At 38.0% G+C, this 21,235-nt stretch overlaps 1 protein-coding gene across 1 annotated transcript in view; it reads left to right on the plus strand.

Annotated features, from left to right (window-relative positions):
• Positions 1-18,179: 18,179 nt before the first annotated feature.
• SEMA3E (semaphorin 3E) overlaps positions 18,180-21,235 on the plus strand; it is a gene marked incomplete at its 3' end in the record, with an annotated part of 143,575 nt that continues 140,519 nt past the window's right edge. The window contains exon 1 of the mRNA XM_084279528.1: positions 18,180-18,424. Within this exon, the coding sequence (XP_084135654.1) occupies positions 18,310-18,424 (115 nt within the window). The 5' untranslated portion in view covers positions 18,180-18,309. The remainder of the gene's footprint in view (positions 18,425-21,235) is intronic.

A 21,235-nucleotide genomic window follows, 5' to 3' on the forward strand; every position in this document is an offset into this window, starting at 1 on the left:
AAGTGTACCCAAGTTTCCTGGAATGTAGCTATAGCAATGAAAGAGTATGTCAGATAAGCCAAAATCAACTGTCATTGCAAACATCAGGAATGTTGCACAGGATAATGGTCACTGTTAGACACAGCAGAGCCTGAGCTGAAATTCTCTGTGGTCAGGGGAAAAACCAGAAGAGGATTTAGAGCTTGATTTATATCTCATGGATATCATCAAAAGGATTGAAAATCCTGGAAAATACCTTGATAATAGAAGTCCTGAGATCAACCCCTAAGCATAAAACTCTGCTACCAGCTTGGTAAGTACTGACATGCTCCTCAAAAACAACAAACGTATGCTATACCAGACCCTGTTACAAGTGTCTGATGAAAATGTCATTCATAAATACCTTAAATATTGCTAAAATAAAATCTGAGCTCCTGCATAATTCAGAGTATATATAATTCAGGTGTAATTCAATATAAAAAATAATCTAGTCTTTTCCCGGTATGGAAACTACTAAATTGATATTTTTATTCTTATTTTTACAAAAGGCTTAAAAATAGCACTGGAAATCCTATTGATAAACAGCAGTTTATATGAATTTGTGGGTTTGTCTTGTTTTCATTCTTTATGTATGACTGTTATAGAAATATACAAACCTTACTGACATCTTAATTTTGGAAGTATCAGAGCAAATGTTGGAAGTCTCCTCTCACTGATAGCACTTGATTCAACTTTCATAGTATATGTTGAAAAATGAAGGAATCATGAAGCCAGTAACACTCTTTTCAGGCTCTGTGTTTCCTAATGTAAGATGTGTGCAATCATTGAATTTCAGACTCTCTTTACTTGGACTTTCTTAAAAACAAATGAATGACTGTAAATAGACCAAGTATCACCTGTGTCCAGGAATAGTCTCCAGGAAATGAATGAGACCACTTGTGAACTAAGGATTTAATTTAGGTCACATAGACCAAAAAATCTGGAGTCCATATGAGATAAAAGACACAGTCCAGAAAGATAGAAATGAAGCTAAGCATTCTGCTTTTGGGGACCTTCAACATAAAAGTTGAGAAACCTTGAATAACCATGTGGAAATTTTCTGCCTGCTTGGAAACTTGGATTTAAGCTCTCTAAGCAAGGAAATGATCAGAAAGAAAAGAAAACTTTCTTTTTTTTTTTTACTGTAAGCAACACCAGTTCCAAAAAACCTCCCTTTTTGAAATTGTTTCACAGTCTGTTTTTCAGACTTTACTTCTCATTAACTTCATGTTTCATTCCAGGGTAGAAGGATATCTACTTTGGCATGGTATAAGAGAAGAGAATGTACAGGACTATTACTGAACCACATTTGCCACGCATCCGGCTGCACCACAGATTGTGTGAAAAGTAGACAGCAATACTGCCAAGTGGAGTTCTTCTGAGCTGAAGCTCCACAAGGCACTGCAGCTTCACACTATCTCCACAGCAAAGGAGTTCTTGAAAGCCCAACCAAGTCAGCCACTGGGTCAGGCAGGTGGGTGACTCTCCTTAAGAAAAGAGTTCAGTACAAGATAATTTGGAGAAATTAGTCCCCAGCTGGTTGATTGCTCTCTTTACATAAAAGATTTTCAGCTTCCTATGTTGTAGTTTCCTATACAGAGTGTATGATATATCTTGAGAAAATTGTAAATATTTTTTTAGTTTAGATACATATTCATTCTTTTCGTTCCTATTTTTAAATAGAATTAGCACTATAGTCTATATATGTAACCAGGAAAAAACTGTTTTCACATCTGCAAAGGAAAAAATAGATTGTGAAAACAATTATCTTTTTTTTTTTTTTAAATTACAAGTAGGAAATTCAAACCTATGGAATTTCATCAGCAAGTCTGTAAAATTTGGTGGGATTATTGAGTAATGGGTCTGTTTTCTGTCACCTGTGTTTTTTAATATTTTCCAATTACTATCAATGTCTACTTTATGTGGAATAAATATTATTTTAAAAAAATCAGATTTTTAAAATTGAAATAATTATTTTATATTGATAGGTTTCTTGTCTATCTACCTAATGGCAAGCAGATTCAATATTCTGTGGAGTTTGCAACTAGAAGACTTGTGAAAAGTTTAGACACAGGTGACTACATGAGTGAAGATTCATATAAACATTGTTAAAAATGTGTACAATATTAAAGTAGTTGATCAACTTACTCAACTGTCTTATAATTTCTTATATGGCAATTTTAGATTTGAGTTTTCAGTATAAAATGCTGAAGTTCAACTTTAAACTAACTGGTCTTGTAGAAAAAAGTAAATAGCAATATGAGGGAATCATTAAGAAAAATTAAAATATACAGTTATATAATTTATTCAAAATATGAGTAACTCTCATTTAAATAGTGAGTTTCTAATTTTGAAAAGCCAGTTCTTTGACAAATCAAAAGCAGTGTCAGCAGTAAAAAAGGTGTAGCAGTTTGACTCTAGCATTTAGCTGCTTTGAATTTTTTGTGTTAGTGTCAGAAAGTGTTTTGGTTTCTTATAGAAATAAATGAAAGGAAACCACACATGTTCTGTGTGGTTAAATGGATTATAATTATAATAATTAATCTTGTATACCTATAGAATTTTAAACCTTGTAGTATCCTTTTACTAAGGGTCAAAATTGAATAAAAAAATAAGTGTCAAAGTAAAATTTATCACTTGATAAGAGCTGCAAGTATAAAGGAGTACTTGTTGGTCTCAGTAATGCATCTTCCTTAGTTTGTAACAGATGCCTGGAAAAGAAGGAACCACAGAATTTTATTTCAATAAATTTGATATTTTGAGTGATCTGGAGTTAATTGAATGCAAAAGAAAGTAAAAGGTTGTGGTCTATAGTACTAGTCCACACTCAGGTGTGTCATAAAAGATGTTCTGGCAAACAGTTGAATAAAGGAAGGCAGGAAGGAAGGCAGGAAGGCAGGAAGGCAGGAAGGCAGGAAGGAAGGAAGGAAGGAAGGAAGGAAGGAAGGAAGGAAGGAAGGAAGGAAGGAAGGAAGGAAGGAAGGAAGGAAGGAAGGAAGGAAGGAAGGAAGGAAGGAAGGAAGGAAGGAAGGCAGGCAGGAAGGAAGGCAGGAAGGCAGGAAGGAAGGCAGGAAGGAAGGAAGGAAGGAAGGAAGGAAGGAAGGAAGGAAGGAAGGAAGGAAGGAAGGAAGGAAGGAAGGAAGGAAGGAAGGAAGGAAGGAAGGAAGGAAGGAAGGAAGGGAGGAACCATGTCACACTGACTTGTTGCAAACTTCTACGCTTTTCATGCCTTTGTGCAGTATGAGTGTGATCTTTATTTTGATTATTAATAACATCTGCCTCCCTTACATGACAAATGATGCTTTTTAAACCTAAGCTTCTTTAAGTCTTCAAGTTTTGCATGAGACTTACAGGAAAAGTTCTAAAATATTTAGGCTTGTATAACTTTCTAAAGGGCTTTGAGCTTCCTGGAAAGGAGATTATAATAGCTTTTGAATGTGAAAGAACACAAGTTATTTTACATTCAGCTTGTTTCTATCGTGGCTGCTAAGTAGGTAATTTATGAATAAGAAGAATTAGTCTTACAGTGTGAAGGGTAATGTATTTTTAAGCTAAAAATTTATACACTTTTATAAAATTGTCTATACAAAAGGTGTTTGTATTCCACACTTTACCTCTTTAGACTCCATAAATGTTCAAAGAAATACTTTTGCTGTATACTTTTGACATGAAAAATAAGACCTCTGTTTTTTCCTTATTGGGAATCACAGACATGAAGAAATTAAGTGACCTGAACAAATATCACAAAAGCAGAACCAGGAATTGAATATGGATCTCCTGAATGCAATTTCTGGGAGTTTGTTTCTTGAATTAACCCTTTAGGAAAAAAATAAATTATGAGTTGCTGTTCGGCATCTTGCCTTTGATGTTCCTGCCATTGCTCTTTTGGCTCCAAATAAAGTAGTCATGGAGTGTAGAAAACAGTAAAAAGCTGCATATTTATTTCAGCAACTGTGAAAGGTAGCAGGAGACTAGCTGTTGTTCAAGTAAATTCCTTTTTTCTGGATCTTGAAACTAATCTTTATAGTCATCTGATGAAGTAAAAAAAGAAAAATGTTGCATGATTTATGGTGCTATTTAATGGCTGCCAATTAGAAGAAAGGGGCTTGTAATTAGGTATCGCATTTTCTGTTGAAAAATGAAATACATAATGTCAATTTATTTTGAAGACTGATTTTTGATATACATGAGAAATTCAGATAGATCTTAGGTCAGCTACATTTAGCTGCTTAAATATCAATAGACAAGGATGAAGGGCAGCCTGAGTTAAAGACATGATCCAAATTAAAATCAGGTCTCAAAACTGTTTCTGATTATTATTTTTTACTCTTTCTAAATGCTTTCTATTCTCTATATTTAACTAAGAGTGAAATTACAAATTAGTAGTCTACAGAACTAAATGTCTTACTTAAATTAATAACTTGCAGAGTAGGAAAAATTTTAGGGATTTCTTCCAGGCCAAATCCAGTCCAGAACATTACAGCTAAACAGGCGAAATTCTAGTTTTATAGTCCACGGGTCAGTCTGAGATATTTGGCTGAGTCACATTTCCAGCTAGGTTTAATGCACTGAAATGACATTTGACATCTTGTTGTGGCCTCAGCAAAAAAGGACAAAGATAGATGTCATTGTATAAAATCATTCATTTCTAATAATCAAGATTGGCGGTGTGCTGGTTTTTTCCCTTGACAATACTAGAGCACATTTGAGCACCAAAATGTATATTGTATCTCTCTCAAACGTTGACAAAGCAATTCCCTTTTGAACCCTTCCACTGCTGTCACTGTGGAGGCAAAGTTGAAGTGGTCAGTAGGCCATCTGTATCCATCCTTTCCATAGGCATAGTCATTGTGACCTTCCTACTGCAATGCAGAAGTTTCTATGTTCCTTCTGGCTCCTTTGAACCATCTGATTGTAGTTTTTGCCTTCACTTTTCCCACATCCTATCCTAAAACCAGTTATCTGAAATGACATTTCTCATTTTCACTACGCATCTATCTTCTCCTCTGCATTGGCTCTGCTCACACAGAGCCTGCAAACAGGTTTTGGTAGCAAGGCTCTCTCTTTGCCTCCTTATGTAAAGAAACATGGCTTCATTTCAGGTAAATTCTGTTTGTGTTTCTTCTTTGTTTCAAGCAAGAGAGCACTCTTCATAAGCATTATTTTCCCACAAAAATGACTGACAAAGCTAGAGAATAGTCCTTGGTCAAGGAGGATCAGGTTAGAGAATATCTAGGCACTCTCAATATTAAAATCTAGAGGAAAATATTCAAAGAAATATTTATCCTAAGACAAATTCCTGAGAATATAAGTGGAAAGAGCTAATTCAATGACACTTAGAGTTAAGTCTTTCCAAAAGTTAAGTGCCAGTGAAAGACATGTGAGTATACAATTTTATTTTTAGGGAGATCATTTAAAGATATTTTAAAAACAGGATATTAGCTGTGGAAAATTACTGGCCCTTGAACTGAAATAAATAAAATATGACCTTCAGTACAAAATAATTCCTCCCATCTTACAGCTATTCAGTGAACTCAATTGGTCATTTGTTGGATATTCAGCCTACAGAGAAATAAGCTCCCAGCTATGGCTGATCAAGATTTATGTATTTATAAATATATAGTTTTAGTTGGCAGGCTTTCTTGATCAAGCACACCCCCTTTTTAGAAGAAAATGGCACATTTCCATAAAAGTGACAAGTAATAGTAATCTTTCTCAGACAGGCTTCCATTCTGCTGAGTGTTTCAGTCTGATGATATGAACATGGAAACTGTGTGCCATATCTGCTGAGGTCCTGTGAATAGTGCTATGTGAGTAATTGTAGTTCAGTGCTTTAAAAGTAAAATGAAGTTTCAAGTTGAATAGAACGTGAAATTCTTTTTCCAGTTCTCAAATAAAAGAAGAAAAAAAGAAAAAGAAGAAAAAAAGCATTTCTGTTGTAAACCACAGAGAAAAGGTCTAAGTAGAGCTATACCACATAACCTTCTTGTTTGAGGTGGGCATGCAAAAATAATGGACTGTGGTTCAACTTTAAGTACTGCCTCATTTAAGAAAAGAAAAAAAAAAAGAAAAAAGTATTTATGGGTTTAAATCTCATCTTTCACATCTGGACATTTAGTAATTAGTCTATTGAATTAACATAGGTAAGATGAACACCCTTGCTTCAATGGTTTTATAAGTCTAATAATTTCTTCACTATTTTCATGAAAAGTAGTTGTATCTGCAATGATTCAATTAATTTGATGTGAATTTGTCAGCAGGCAGGAAACAATTTAGTCTTTTTTATCAGTTCTCTACCATTAACAAGGCATGACATCTATGCTATGCGAGTTCCAGGAGTTTAATTTTGGATTAGTTCTAGTCTGATTCCCTGGACTGGTGCCCAGTAACAGTAGGAGCATGTTGGGTGCAATCCTGGAATGTATCTTCCAGTTTAGTTTCAACAGAAAGGAATCCAGTTTGCATCCTCTCCCACTGCTCTGCGAGCCGAAGTCTGTGGAATGAACCAGAAGATTCACACCAAAGTCATAGTCCTGATCAGAACAAAATAGTTCATGTAGACAGATGCACCAGGGAAAGTGCTAGTGCAGTCAAAATGAGGTAAAATTTTCCAGGTTATACTGTTTCTTTTCTTCTGTGCAAAAAATAATTCACAAGACACTTTTCTTTGGATTCTTAACAATCATTTTAAGGTAGATTTCAGATTAATCTTTTCAAGCTCAAGCATACTTTGATCTTGAGATTAGAAATTACCTACGATAATTGTAGAAAACATCACTGGGATTAAAATAAGAACAAAAATCCCAAACCTTTCAGAGAAGGCAACAGTAACTTCAATTACAAAGAGATGTTTTTTTCTTCCACTGGCACAGTTAGAAAAAAGACGGAAAAGTCCCTTTAATAAGGCATCTCCAGGAAACTTCACAAATGGTATAGTGAAACTGTGCAGATTATAAAAAAATTGGTCAGAAATTGGAGACTAGATAGATCAGTGTGATGGCAGAATTGATTAACCTAGCCTCCTGAACAACATTTATTTCCAGCACAGTAAAATAAATTATAGGTACAGACGAGGATTCATTCCCACAAAATAGCATCTGACTCAAAAGCTTGCTCAGCATAAACAGAGATTGCCTATAAGTGTGTCCTGCGAGAGGCAACAGACAGTCCTCTTTGCCTGCAGCTGGGATGGGAAGGAGTCCTTGAGTCTACCTATCTCTTGGTGAGAGAACCTGATCCAGAATCATTCCATGTAAAAGCAGCTCAGCATTCGTGTCAGTCTAAGATACACAGAAAGATGCACAGGAGAGGTGTATGTGGCAATGGAAGGGGAGTGTGCTCACCCTGCAGTGGGAGCACTGAATGCGGCAGGGAAGGCAGAGGAGGCTGCAGGTGTGGAAAGGAGTGAATGGCTTCTGTCCCACAGATGAAAGCAGAGAACAAAGTGAAAGGACCCTGCCTCACTCCTATCCCTCTAAAATCTCTTGCCATTTCTGTCTCATTTTATTGATCCAGATTAGGACTCAAATATATTTAATTAGCTCCCTGACTCTTTCTCAGGCTGTTCTAACCAATAGTCTCCAGTCCAGGAGACAGTTCTCTCCAGAGAGGCCTCTAGGAAGGTGACAGGAAAAGGTTGCACCAGTCTTTGTCCTGCATTGCCCTTCAACACTACATGATATGCTTTGCATCATCACAAACCTTCTTTAACCCACCTGATGGCATGCAATTACAGAACATTAATTTTGTTTCATCAAAATACCAAACTAGAGAACTGCACACAACCCCCAAGATATCATTAGACAGTTTGAAACTAGTAAATCACACCTCAGGGACTCGGGATCACAATACTTTGGTCCATGCTTCATGCAAGTGGATGTGTCTGATCTGAGCTATATTGCATCAACCCTAAGCAGTATGGACACAGGACAGCTTGTGCCACTCACTTCTGTAGCCACAAAGCAACTCCAATCTTCTTAGCACTGGAGACAGTACCTTCCAATCCCACTTCCACTCCTGGTCCCCTTTGCCTGTCCCCACTTCTCTGGAATCAGCTCTGACCAATTTATCGCATAAAACCTCCATTTTGCACTATCTCAGAACTGATATTTACTGTACAGATGCAAACAATGTGATCTCTATCTGGAATAAGTTTCACAGAAATTAGTGTCTGTTTGGGGGGAATTCCTGAAATGGGAAAAGATTCTAAAACTAAGGAATATATCGTTCTTTCTAGCACTGTTACTGGGAAAATTTTTGTTTGTTTTTTTTGTTTTATTTTAAATTTTTTTAATACAAAAAAAATCAGGATTTTTAACCCTGACCCAGCAAATCACTTAATCATGTGTTTAACTTAGAATCACAGAATCTCCTGAGCTGGAATGATCATTCAGCCCAACTCTTGGATCCACACTGGGCCACCCAAGTCAGAACATGTCAGTGAGCACACTGTCCATACACTTCTTGAATTCAGTCAAGCTCTGTGCTGTGACCACTTCCCTGGGGACCCTGTTCCAATGCCTGTCCACCCTCTCAGTAAAGAACCTCTTCCTAACATCCAACCTAAACCTGCCCTATCACAACTTCATACTGTTCCTTTGAGTTCTATCACTGATTACAAAAAAGAGGAGATCAGCACCTGCCCCTTCACTCCCCCTCATCAGGAATCCACAGACCACGATGAAGTGTCCCCTCAGCCTCCTTTTCTTCAGGCTGAACAAACTCAGGGACTTCAGCCTCCTCTCCAGACCTTTCCCCATCATCGTTGCCCTCCTCTGCACACTCTCCAATAGTTTTGTGTCCCTCTTGTACTGTGGCACCCAAAATTGCACCCAGGACTTGAGGTGAGGCTGTCCCGGTGAGGCTGTCCAGTGAGGTGAAGAACAGGACATGCAATGCTTGATGCAACCCAGGATGCAGTTGGTCCTTCTGGCTGCCTGGGCTCACTGCTGGCTCATGGCTAATTTGTGGTGGACCAAGTTAAAGCACATGAATGCTGCTGTTAAAATCAGTGGGACTGTTTGCAGTCTGAAGGCTGTGTGAAGTATTGCCTTGGATTTGTGGAACAGAAGTCTATTATATTTATTGTGTTTTTAGTTCTCACAAACATTTCTGCAACTAACTTGATGTAACCCCAAAAATTAAGTTTGGGGAATTTTAACACATAAAATATGGGGTTTTTTGAATGAATGTTTTTAGCACGCTTACATTTCTCACCAGTAGAGTTATAATTTCAGCATATTTGGTGTTCTTAGCTGTCTCTGTTAATAGAAATTGAATCGACTCATTTTACACAACTAGAAAATGAGGCTATCCTGTTTTTGGTTTTTTTAGTGATGCAATAATTTGGCTCTGAAACCTTAGGAAAATACAACTGAAGAAATAAGAGCTACACATACTGAAGAAGTGATACACAGGAACCAAAATGAGAGGGTTCTGTATTTTACAGGCAATGTTTGTGTTCCAGATGATTTAACAACTACCTAATATTTTAATTAACGTTATTTTTAAAAATTTTTTCATCGTAACTGCTATGGTAATTATGCTGAGCATCAACTAGCACAGCAACACCCGACTCTGTAACTTGCTGTATTGTAAATCAGGGCTTCCCCCAGGCAGCTGTAATTTATGTCCTTCTGGTTTTGCCTACTTTAACTTTTCTATTTTAGGGAATAAACATGTGCTTTGTGTTAAAGCAGGGAAGTCATAGAAAACTAAACTACAGTCTATGGTGACTTTCCCTTTTGGGTCATGCCCTCCTTTGGTCTTGGAGGAAGATGGTCACTTATATAAAAACAAATTATGATTCAGAGAATCCCTACAGAGAGATTAACCAGAGAAGAGTGGTTTTCACTGTGCCCTCACCAAGTATACAAAGTCCCTATATAAACAGGCTTGCACTGTTCCAATTAATCAGCTCTCTAATCCTTGCCCTGCCCATTACATACAAAGTGGTTTTGTTAATTCAAAATAGACATGGTCTTGAGCCACAACATTTATAAGATCATAGCATTTAGGGATGGAAAACAACTGATACATCATCCGGAACACCTCCCCAGCAGGGCAGGGTAGTGTAATTAAAAATGACCCAAATGACATGGCTTTGCCCACATCCCGAGCCAGCCAGTCCGCTCTTGAATTCATCCTGCTGCCACGAAGCTTTCCTTGATTTTTTTTGATACCCTGTCCTACAGCTCCAGCCTCTCACTTTGAATTCAGCTCAGCTATGGTGAGGGAGTGAACCTCCCCTGCCTGAGGATAGCTTTCTGCATTTGTACAGACAATTGCTTGCCTCCTGTTTATACTTCTATATTGTTACTGTTCTTTTGAATTGGGGAAATTCATGCATATACAATTTCTGTATCAGCCAAAATAGCCTTAGGATTGAATTTTTGATGTTTTTCTCACATTTGGCAATACTATTGCATTTTTGCTACACAGCTGTAAAACTGGATTTCTGAGTAGTTATTATAATGCCAGTAATGATTGATTTTGCTTTTAGAGCAATATTAAGTGACTATGAAGGCAGCAGTATCTTAGCAGATGAGGGTAATACTTGTCCATCCTGAATAATTGCATAAATAATCTCAACAGGCAGACAACAGATTTCCCTGAGATAAAGTATTCACTTATCTTAGTTGTAAAATAGACTGACACTCCTCTCTCATTTCCTTGAGTTTATAATTTAAAGGATTAACTTAATGCTGTTTGATACCCTGTCCAGAGACTTCTTGAAAGCTGAAGTTGTTGGCTCTTGAATAAAGAAAATGTATTAAAGCTTCTCTTTTTTTTTCTTTTTTTTTTCTTTGAGTGAATGTGTTGGTGGTTCAAATAAATATCTGTCTAGACAGATGTCAAGAGTGAAATCCAATGATCGTGACTTTCTTCATGATAATAATAAAGCAGATGGGATGGGGGGGAGAGTGCCTATGTTGTAAGGAACACCCAAGTTCTGAATGCAAAGACAGATCTTTTTGTTTCAACTGCTGTACAGCAAAGGGCAGGAAGTCAATCAAACAAGTTCTCTTATCCAGAGAGACATGCATACCCTGGCTATGGGTCCCTGTATGTGTGTGCATGTGGTAAAGCTGTTAGAGACGTGGTAATGGGGCTTTTGTTTTTCTCCTTTGAAAGTGATGATCTGGTTAATGCTGGGATGTCTAAAGACCTTAAAGGGTGTTCAATTCCCACCACACTGGGCTCCTCATTCTTTCGAGATGTTTTGTATGGAATTTGAAAGTTCCGACATCTCCTGCGCTCCCCAAAGCTGTCTATGGCTACAGTGAGATCAGCCACTGCTCACCAGAACCGCTGCAAAACACCGGGGATTTGTGCACTTCAGTACTTAGCGTCACAGCACCTCAGTGTTAGCTGCCTGACAACTGTAAAGGGATTCGAAGCAGGATATATACCTGTGAATGTCTTTAAACCAAGGAGAGATTTAAGGCTTTAGCCACTATGACACAGAAGCATATCAGCTAAGCTTCTTTCCACATTGCTGTTGCACACAGACAGCTCACTTCCAAGAGTGCTTCACATCAAATGCCCAAAACTGTGTCTTTAGATCTTGCTCGTCTTTCCATCAGTTTTTGGACCCACGTTGCTGTCACAAGGAATCTAATTCACTCCTGAAAGGAGATTATGTCCCACTGATGCACATCACAGCATGTTCCTGCTCTCTGCTTTTGGGATCTGTCACGGTGTATGTCTTCCAGGAGTAGGTGTAAAGTGAAAATAGAAACTAAATGTTACCCAGGGGTCATGCCCAGAGTAATGATGTCATCATCTTGCCCAAGAAGGAATATGGAATCCATTAGTGGGCAATAGAACTGGAACTGATTTTCAAATATTTTGCATCAACATGCATTTGCAGCTTTACAACCTGCAACTGATTTGTGGTCAAAATGGTTTATTTTTGACAAATGCTTTCCATTTCACCTTTAGGATGATAATTACATTAAAAAATGGCCACAGGCTTCAGACAGAAAATTTGTAGGTTATATCTTTGTGTGTCTGATCAAGGGAAGTAAACTTTTATTTACAGGTGCCTCTGACAAATGGCCAAACCACTTCATTCTTTCACCAAGAAATTAACAGCTAAAAACTGAAGCAACTAAATGGCACCTTTAAGGCATAAAAATATCATTCTTATATCATATAGCCAGTGTTTTACTTGTTGTTTTGTTTCATTTTTTAAATAGTGAAGAATCAAGAAGCAATCAATTAGAAGAAAAACCATACAAAGGGAAAACTATGCAGGATTCTCATTGTTCATTTGGGATAAAAAAGGACATAATTAACCTTTAATAAATATATATTCTTCAGTCTGAAGTAATATGAAATATCTGATAACCATAATTAATTAATATTAGACTTTTGACCATTACATTTTTATTTCCTGCTCAATGGTCTGTGGAAAACACAAGATGCCATAGTGCATCTTGATCTTCAACAACGACAAACTGTTTCTTTTTTTCTTTCTTTTTCTTTAGAGACATTTCAGCAATTATGTAGTAGCAAAAAAATCATCAAAAATACATTCCCCTAGAGAAATCAGTAATTTGATTTTCATCCATAACTAACCGTACAGATTGCTGTGACCCATGTACTAAGTGTAAGGCACATGGAGTTGATTTCAGGAATAAGATACACTGATATACCTTTTTTTTTAGTCCAACCTATAAATAAATGTCTCAAGAGGGCTGTATTCAGAGAAAGAAACATTTATCCCACCTGTTTTTTTATAGGTTAACTGAAGTGTGCAATCTATGTCCCAAGCGGTATTGACATTCACCTGTAATTAGTCATAGAAATGACATTACTGCAAACAACAATGTGCCAAGGACAGTGTGTTTCAATGTTTACCTGTCAAAATACAGTCCTTCTGGAGTTAAGAGGAATGTAATTTAATTGAGAATTATTATTCTTTCTCCAGAGCATTAATTTACCATGCAATTTTGTGGCTAGTTTGAAGTACAGGTTCATGTTCAGTCAAATCTTTTGCTTAATGAATATTGTCTCAATTTGATCTTGGATCAAAGAGAGAATGCACTGTGTATAAAACAAGAGAAATAACACTTCCCTGTCCCGGAGACATTACATTATAAACACATCTACTTTCATGCTGGGTTAGGATCCAGCTTTGCAGGCAAAAGCAAAGACCTAAAACGCTTCTAGTCTGAAAATTCCATATGAGGAATCATTTCCTGTTCTTTCCTTGTATCAAACATGATCTGACAAGATTTTTCTGCTATCAGCATATCCTCCCGAGGGTCAATGGGGTCATCCAAGTGGTGGTTCTACTCCTCATCGAGAGAGATCCCAGAAGATATTATTGAGTGATTGCTCACCTGTTGGATCAGCTTTTTTCTTGTTCTTGTTATGTCTTGTCAGTGCTCTTACTTAACGTGTCCACAGAATTTTTCATGGGTTGATTAGGACTTGTGAGGCTGCAGCATCCACACTGCGCTGATGACAAGCAGTTTTGTGTTGCCATTTCTTCCAGTACTGCTGATGCAAGAGAGCCATTTACCAGTTTGTAATGGAGACTGGAGCAGACATGAATTCCCACCTTAAATACGGAGATAAAACAGAGGTAACATTGACACAATACATTCATCTTTCTGTCATCTCCTACGGCTGCTGTAAGGATTTCTGTATGATAGAATTTGAAAGCTGACATGTCAATAAGAACAGAAATCCCCAGTGGATAAACAATGACACAAAATTTTCACAAATTAAATACTGTGAGATAGGTTCTTTAAGTGTCTCCTAAAGTGGTGTTTTTTTTTTTCGAATAAATAAATGAAGTTATGATTACCTGTGCCATACATCTGCAACAGGTTATAGTACTATTGAAGATATAGGCACCGGTAACGTCAGTGAAGGCCACACAGCTCCTTTCGGGACTGCATGCCTTCTTTTCATCTGCAAGCATAGTCCAATAAAGCAAGCAAACTCCCACCGTGGCTCAGTGTATCATCATCAGAAGAAGAAGGCAGTCTTGTAAATTTTAAATCCGGTTTTAAGTTATAGTTATGGCAATTCTCGGACCACCCCAGCTTTAAAATTTCTAAACACTTCATTTTGCTTTATAGTTATAATGTTTAGAATTTGTTACTGGTGCTAGTAGCTACAGATCTACTTATTTATATCATGCTCCTGTGTTTACATTTCACTATATCAGTTAAACTTAAAACAGTTCACACAATATGACAGAAGTATTTCGTGTTAGAGTGTTTAGACTTACAGGCTCAATGATTTCATTAGAATTGCTCTGGATCTGCAGCTGCTGCAGCAAATCAAACTGTGCTTCACAGGCTTTACATAGTAATTCACGATTAACTTGTAGTTCTTTTAATGGACTTCTTTACATAAAGAATGTGATTGTACACAGCAACCTTTCCCCCCCCCCCCCCCCATTTCTATTAAGAAAACCTGTCATCTTCCTCTTTAGGACTGTGCAATTATATGAATTCTGAATTCTACCCCAGCAATCAAATGCAGGGTTTGCATGTGAAGTCCCAATTACAGGTATCCTGGCATGATTTTTTACTTATCTGTCAGCATTTACTTAACTGGGGATTTTACTACTGAAACAAATGCAGGTTTGCCAGAGATCTGTTGTATTTGCCTTATTAACAGAAAATCAGCAGTAAACCCACCTTGTTTACTCTTCAAAGGCACAGCACTATACTGCATGTGGGCTTCACAGTCCTGGGACATCTGTGTTTGTACTCATCTAAGACCGAATCCTAATATTTGAACATCTTTGTTGCTATCCTTCTACCTACAGTTTAAAATCCTTTCGGAAGAAGTTTCTCAAAACACCCCTTGAGGCAAGACCGTATGCCTATTTAATTGAAAAGATGCTGAGGCAAAGAGCTTGTCTGCCTTGCCTGAGGCCACGCATTTCTCTTGACTTGAAATTGTATTCACCTTTCCACTACTTGCTTTGCATCAAAATTTGGTGTGTAAGGCTTGTGATGCTTATATAGCAATTTGAGAAAAATAAAGTGAGGATTCATCCTAAAGAACATTAGATTTTCTTAGAAAAAACCTCAGTCTCCTGCATATACTGATACACAGCTTTCCCCTTTCTCTTCCATTTTGCTAAGTCTCTTTCCAGTGCAGGCATCTTTCCCTGCATTCATCAGCCATTCCCAGCTTCTCTGTGCCGTCACCTCTTGCTGACAGCCAAAGCCTTAACGTTGAGTGGCAGCTCCAGCTTCTGCTTCTGTGCCTTTTCTCCACCACCCTTCCCACAGCAGGCAGAGAAAGGAGCCTGAGGCATCTGCACAGCCCACCCTGCTTGAGAATCACATCTCAGACAAATAAGTTATGTCCTTAGGCACAAATATGAAAATCAGCTTGTTTCTGACTCTACTGGATCTGTAGCCCTGGGTCACGTTGTGTTTGTAGGGAGCCAAGGAGCTGTCTAACGTTTGGGGATGTGTGGGGTTAGAAATGCATGTGAGAGCACGCAACCTCAAGTTGGGGGAAATAGCCCTTATTTTGTGTATGTCTTGTTTGAATAGAGCTGCTGCACCCCGCATCTTATCTAAATGCAAAACAAGGCTCACAGTTTTTAGCAGCTCCCTTGTCACTTCCACTCCCCAGTTCCTTTTCCCCAACTGGAAAATGAAACCAGAACTTTAAAGTTGGGGAAATTGTTTTAAACTTATCAAACTATCTTTTTGGTACCACCTCGGGATACCCGAAAACTGACTGAGAATTAATAAAGCAAAAAAACCCTTGTGTTCTACAACTTGGAGAGGAGTTCTGAAGAGAGGCAGGATTTGGGGGGTTTGCACTAATGTTTGCTTTATTCACTGATTATGGTTTAAGGTTTCATACAATGAACTCACATTTTTAAAAATACATACATCAAATTAGGAGTGTTACGTTTTTCATATCAGTATCCTTCAAAGAAAAAAATCCATTTGCACTGTCTCAGGATTGGAGCTGTTTAAGTTATGTTAAGGAAAAAAAAAAAGTGTCTTTGAGAATTGAATTGATTGATTTACTTTTATTTTTGAGGAAAAATGCAAATATTTGCATAAGAACTCACAGAACCACATCCAAAGACAAAAGCGTTTAGAGACACTTCACTAACCTCAACATGCACACTTACAGCAGATTTTAATGGGCAAAAGCAGAACTTTTGTATGCCTCAGTACTACAGAAAGGCACCAACAAGAATAATCCCATCACGTAGATGATAAACTCATCCATGCTGAGATGAGCTCTTGAAGACAGAGCCTACCCTACCTTCTCCACTGACAAGGTCTCAAGCACACATGCTGAGCTACTGCCAGACAGCCAGCACATCAGCATAGAAATCAGTGCAACCAGCAGTCGTGTGCAAGAAATGGAGCAAATAGCTGTGTGATTTAGCTCTTGGTCCTGCAGTTTAACTGCTGTTGGCACAGTTTCCAGCTGATTTAAAGCAAGCCCAGGTATGTGTATGTGACCTGCTGTTGGGGAACTAACAGGTAGACATGACCTCCTCCTTGCTCCTGTTTTTACAGCCTCCGGGAGTCCTTGGGCACTTTCATGATTTACTTCTGTCTTTTCACCAAAGTTGCTCTTTTTTTCTTTCTTCTTTTTTTTTTTTTCATTCTATGCTAGTAGTTCCCACTTTTTTATTGTTCTTGAAGAGTTCTCTCATTTCCCATCCATGTATCCTGCTATTAAAATTATTAGTGTTTCACTATCAAAGTGTACTTGTTTCTTTTCAGTGAGCTGGCATACAGACATTTCACATTAAATCCTTCTCTCCAGACATAATTACCTTTTGTTGGCTACTAAATTTGTTTGAGTGCACTATTTTCAAATGCATATATTAGTATTTTCCTTTCTCTGTGATTCTTTGTTCTGCATAAAACAATGAGAAGTATAAAGGCTTGACATGACATTAATAAAATGAGCCTCACAGAATTCTAAATTACTTTATACATGAGATCTTACCTGCAGAAGACTTTATTCCTCAATTAATGTATTCCAGACATAGATTTATGGTCTTTATTTATATAAAAGTATTTATTGCCATAGGTATATTTTTAAGTTACAAGTGATATGAAAAAAGAGATGAAGTTTTCTGGTGTTTGTTAGTTTCAATAAAAGAGGTAGCTGCTTGACACTTGTAAATCTGATGCTGTTTATCACGTTATCACAGCAGTCTGCTCAGCTTTTTTTACTCCTTTTAAATACCACCCAATCCTACAGGCATCTAGTCAAACAAGTAATTTTGCTGACATGCATGTATGACCTAAGGTTCCAGACATTTAAAATGTAATGGGGAGAAGCCACTGTGTAAAACTACATTTGGGGGGGAGGGAAATTAAGAAAAAATTTAAACCTTTTCCTTTAAAATTAGAAAGGATATAAAGCCGGAATCTTTTTATTCTGATCCACTTAGTAGCATGCTGTTTAATGACTCTAAGTGATAATGTACTTAAATAGTTAATTCAAGGGTTAATCCTCCTCTAAAACTGGGCTGGGAACAAAAGCCGAAATGACTTTTCAAAAGGGAGGGATGGGAGGAATCCTGACCCTTCTCCCTACGCCTTACAACGTGAAACCACCACGAAGCAATTGAGGAATCAGTGCACGGCACGTGGATTAAAACGCTTCCTAGAAACAGCCAGCACTGTACATAGCCTCAACCCTCCCTGAACTTTCTCAGTAAATACAGCAGCCTGACAGCCCGGCTTCCCGCTGGCTGGATCCTGCAACTCCAGGAGGGAATGGCACTTCTTGTTTTTAATTAGCAAAGGTGAAAGGTGAATTAAAACTAGCTGTTTGGCAAGTCGGAGCAAGGGGCTGAGTTCTGAAGAGCACCAAGGAGGAGGGTGCTTTCTCTCTTTTTTTTTCTTTTTTTTTTTTTCCCTTTTTTTTTCCCCCTCCCTCCTTCTCTGAATGAATTGCCTTGCAGGAGGGACTGAAAATACAGCTTCTTCCTGAATCCACGGGCAGAGTTACTAAAGAAAGCTCAAGACACAACACTGCAGAGTAACGCCTTGGAATGTCCTCGCACTTTATAAACAATTGTCCTAGGGAGGGAATATTTTTACATGACATTTGCACAGCTTGACAAATGGTTAGCCGAGGCTGTGTGCTTCTCTGATGAACGTTGAATTTCCCATAGAGATACCCCACAAACTGACCAAAGAGAGACATCTAACTGCACTGGGAAAGTAGAAGTGGAACTTGGAGCCTTAAAAAAACCCCACCAAAACCAGCAAACAGCAGCAGTTAAGTGAAGAACGCAAGAATTTGATCTTGGGCAGGATGTCATCTGCCCAGGACCTTTTAATCCTGGCACTGTATGGCTTGTTGCTAGACCTGCCGACTGGATGTCATGCAACAGATACAAGGCAGCCAAGGTTGCGTCTGTCACATAAAGGTAGGTCAGTGTGTCAGGTTTTTAAAGACTTTATGCTAATGTAAGTTCATTGACTGCACTGAAAGTATTGCATTGGGGTTAAATTACCGTCCTCTGATAGAGTAAAATCTTCCTGTTCAGATATCCTGTGAGCTGTTTCCATGTACTAAACTGCATCTATAATTAAGTTTACTGAATTCAGAAGATGTAAGGCACTTAAGGTTAAGATTTTAAGCTACCGGAATATCCTTCTACCTGAAAGAGTGTTAGATTTGCATGTCATTCTGTCTTAGCCTCCCTGCTGTATGAAGGATGTCTGTTCACTAATAGGAGAAATGGAAAAGATAACCTGAAATTATTGCTGAATAAATATACTCTTATGCATCAAGTAACCCTTAAACAATTAAATGTCTGTGTCACTTTTAGAATTCTATCTATCTACAAATATAGCTAGGCAAAAAGACTGAATTCCTGTGCAACCATATGATTCATTTTCTAAACTAGCAAGTGTCATCACACTATAATTAAAATGACTAACTGCCAACGTAAGTCTGCTCACAGTTTGAGTTACCCAAAGAAATATTTTTTCTTCTTCTTTTTCTTCTTCTTCCATATGCATGTAGAGTACTTAAAACTTTTTTTTGCTTTTAAATTATTTAAGTTTCAGTTTACCTGAAGCCTGAATGATTCTTCCTTAGCTCCTTCAGTATATCTCCTTGGTCAGTTCTGGATTACCTGTGATTTAAAGTCTTCCCTATGATTTTTTTTTTGTATATATACAAATACCTATGCACAACCATGACATTTCAGTTCTCTGCAGCATTACATGCATTTGTAGATTATGTACTTAGAAATATATGACAGGCTGTTGTTGCAGTAGGAGTGAAAAAATGTAAGCGTGCAAGATAAATTGATGGTTGGCCAATCAAGTAATGTTTTGATATTACCTCTTATGAAAAGATGAAAAGAAAATGCCTTTTTGCTGACATACTTGGGAATGAGCAAATGCTAATTTACTCAAGAACATTTCTGTGGTTATGAAAGTGATAACTAAGCTGCATCAGTGTGAAGTACATGAGAATACCTATTTTAAGTATGGCTAAGATTTAAGCATTAGCATCAGCTACAGCTCCATGTGTAGACAGCTTTAGTCTAAACAAGGTTTAATTGTGTTTTATATAGTGAGTTAAATTACCAATTATAAAGAAAGGAGAAGCTGAATAGGATAATTGGTCTGAATATCTTGCTAGGAAGCTGTAAGAAATGGGGGTTTGCTTTTACAGGGCAATGGAAAAGGTTTTAAAGAAAGAAAGATTTTGTCATAGAAAGCTGTCTTGTAAATAAACAATTTGTCTCAATGAGAGAAATTATATGATCCCTTTTAATATATAAACCACTTCTTTTTTGCCTTATGCTTTCAAGGTGCAGTAGGAATGAGTGACAAATGCTGATTATATAATCCTTTCATACCTCTTATTGTTGAAAATGTGCCTTTGAACATGGATTTATTTCTAGATGTAATTATTAAAGGCTATGATTATTGTTGATATTTGTTTGATTGCAATGGGATAAGGGAGATGAGAAAAGCACAGTAAATGAGACAAATAGACCTACCCTTACATTGGTTCAGGACTGGCTTAGCTGCCAGTTTTGGCAAGCTCCACACCACAGTGCTGTGACTATTAACTGCTTCTGTGCTCACTCGTAGAAATAATTGTTTTTCCACTGGTTGGAATCAGTGTACATTTCACTGCACACTACTTCCATTTTCAGCAGGGAGCCAGTAATTTGGCCATAACACATAAAACATCTATTTCTCACAGAGGGCCAAGCCTACCCTGCCTGCTGCCAGCTCACTCAGATCCAATGACACCAAAAGATCTGTCCCAAGTAAATCCTATACCATGGACACACACAACACCATCTTATATTCTACCTTGTACAACACCCTGCTGTGCTTCTCACTTGTATGAAACACGACTGATTTTGCCAGCCATGTCGCAGTATGCGAGTGCCTGACCGCACATCCCGAGTCAAAGGTTAGAAGCAGCATACCTGCCTGCACCCAGGGAACAGCTATCCCAACCCTTCCAAGCCAAAAGAATGTAGCAACCAAGCATGAAGACAATGAGTAAATGTCGTTGTTGTATTCACTAATCAAACAGGAACAGCAGGAGGGTCCCTCATCTTAATTGCTTTGACTCCAGAGAGACACCACAGTGGGTACCAGCTAGGCACTGGGCAGCTACAAAGAGGTGGTCACACACCCTCTTTACAAAGCTGCTCCCGCCTCTCCTCTGAGTTGCTGTGTTAGTACAGATGACGAAGCCCATATGTGTAAATTTACAGTGTGGAGTAGCTGTAAACTCAGTTATAAATTTAACTGCAAAGTCCCTGAGACATGAAAGTAAGCATGCTTGCTCACCGCCTCCCTTTGTAACTGTGGATGCTGGTGGTAAATTCTGAATCAGGACATTGCAAGACAGGCTAGTGCTGGCTGGTAAGTTAACAGCTTCCAGGACAAGTGTGATGAGGTTTATGGATGTCAGGAATTTTTGTTGTTGTTTTGGAAGAAGTATTTACAACTAGCTTTCTGAATTTAAAGAGACACGAAAAAGCTTCCTCACGTTAGAAGACTCTGATTTTTATAAATCCACAATTTGCTTTTTTTTTTTTTTTCTCCCTTAAAGGTAATGCTCAGTGAAAGGGTGGTGACCTGACAGTTGCTCTCATAGCAAAGCAGGCTTCACCTGCAGCACACACATGCCTCCAGACCCACTGCAACAAGATCAGGTCCTAACCCTTGTGTGGAGGGGTCACCTGATGGATAGG

The sequence above is a fragment of the Gallinula chloropus genome (assembly GCF_964237585.1).
Source record: "Gallinula chloropus genome assembly, chromosome: 1".
In the NCBI taxonomy this organism is placed as follows: domain Eukaryota; kingdom Metazoa; phylum Chordata; class Aves; order Gruiformes; family Rallidae; genus Gallinula; species Gallinula chloropus.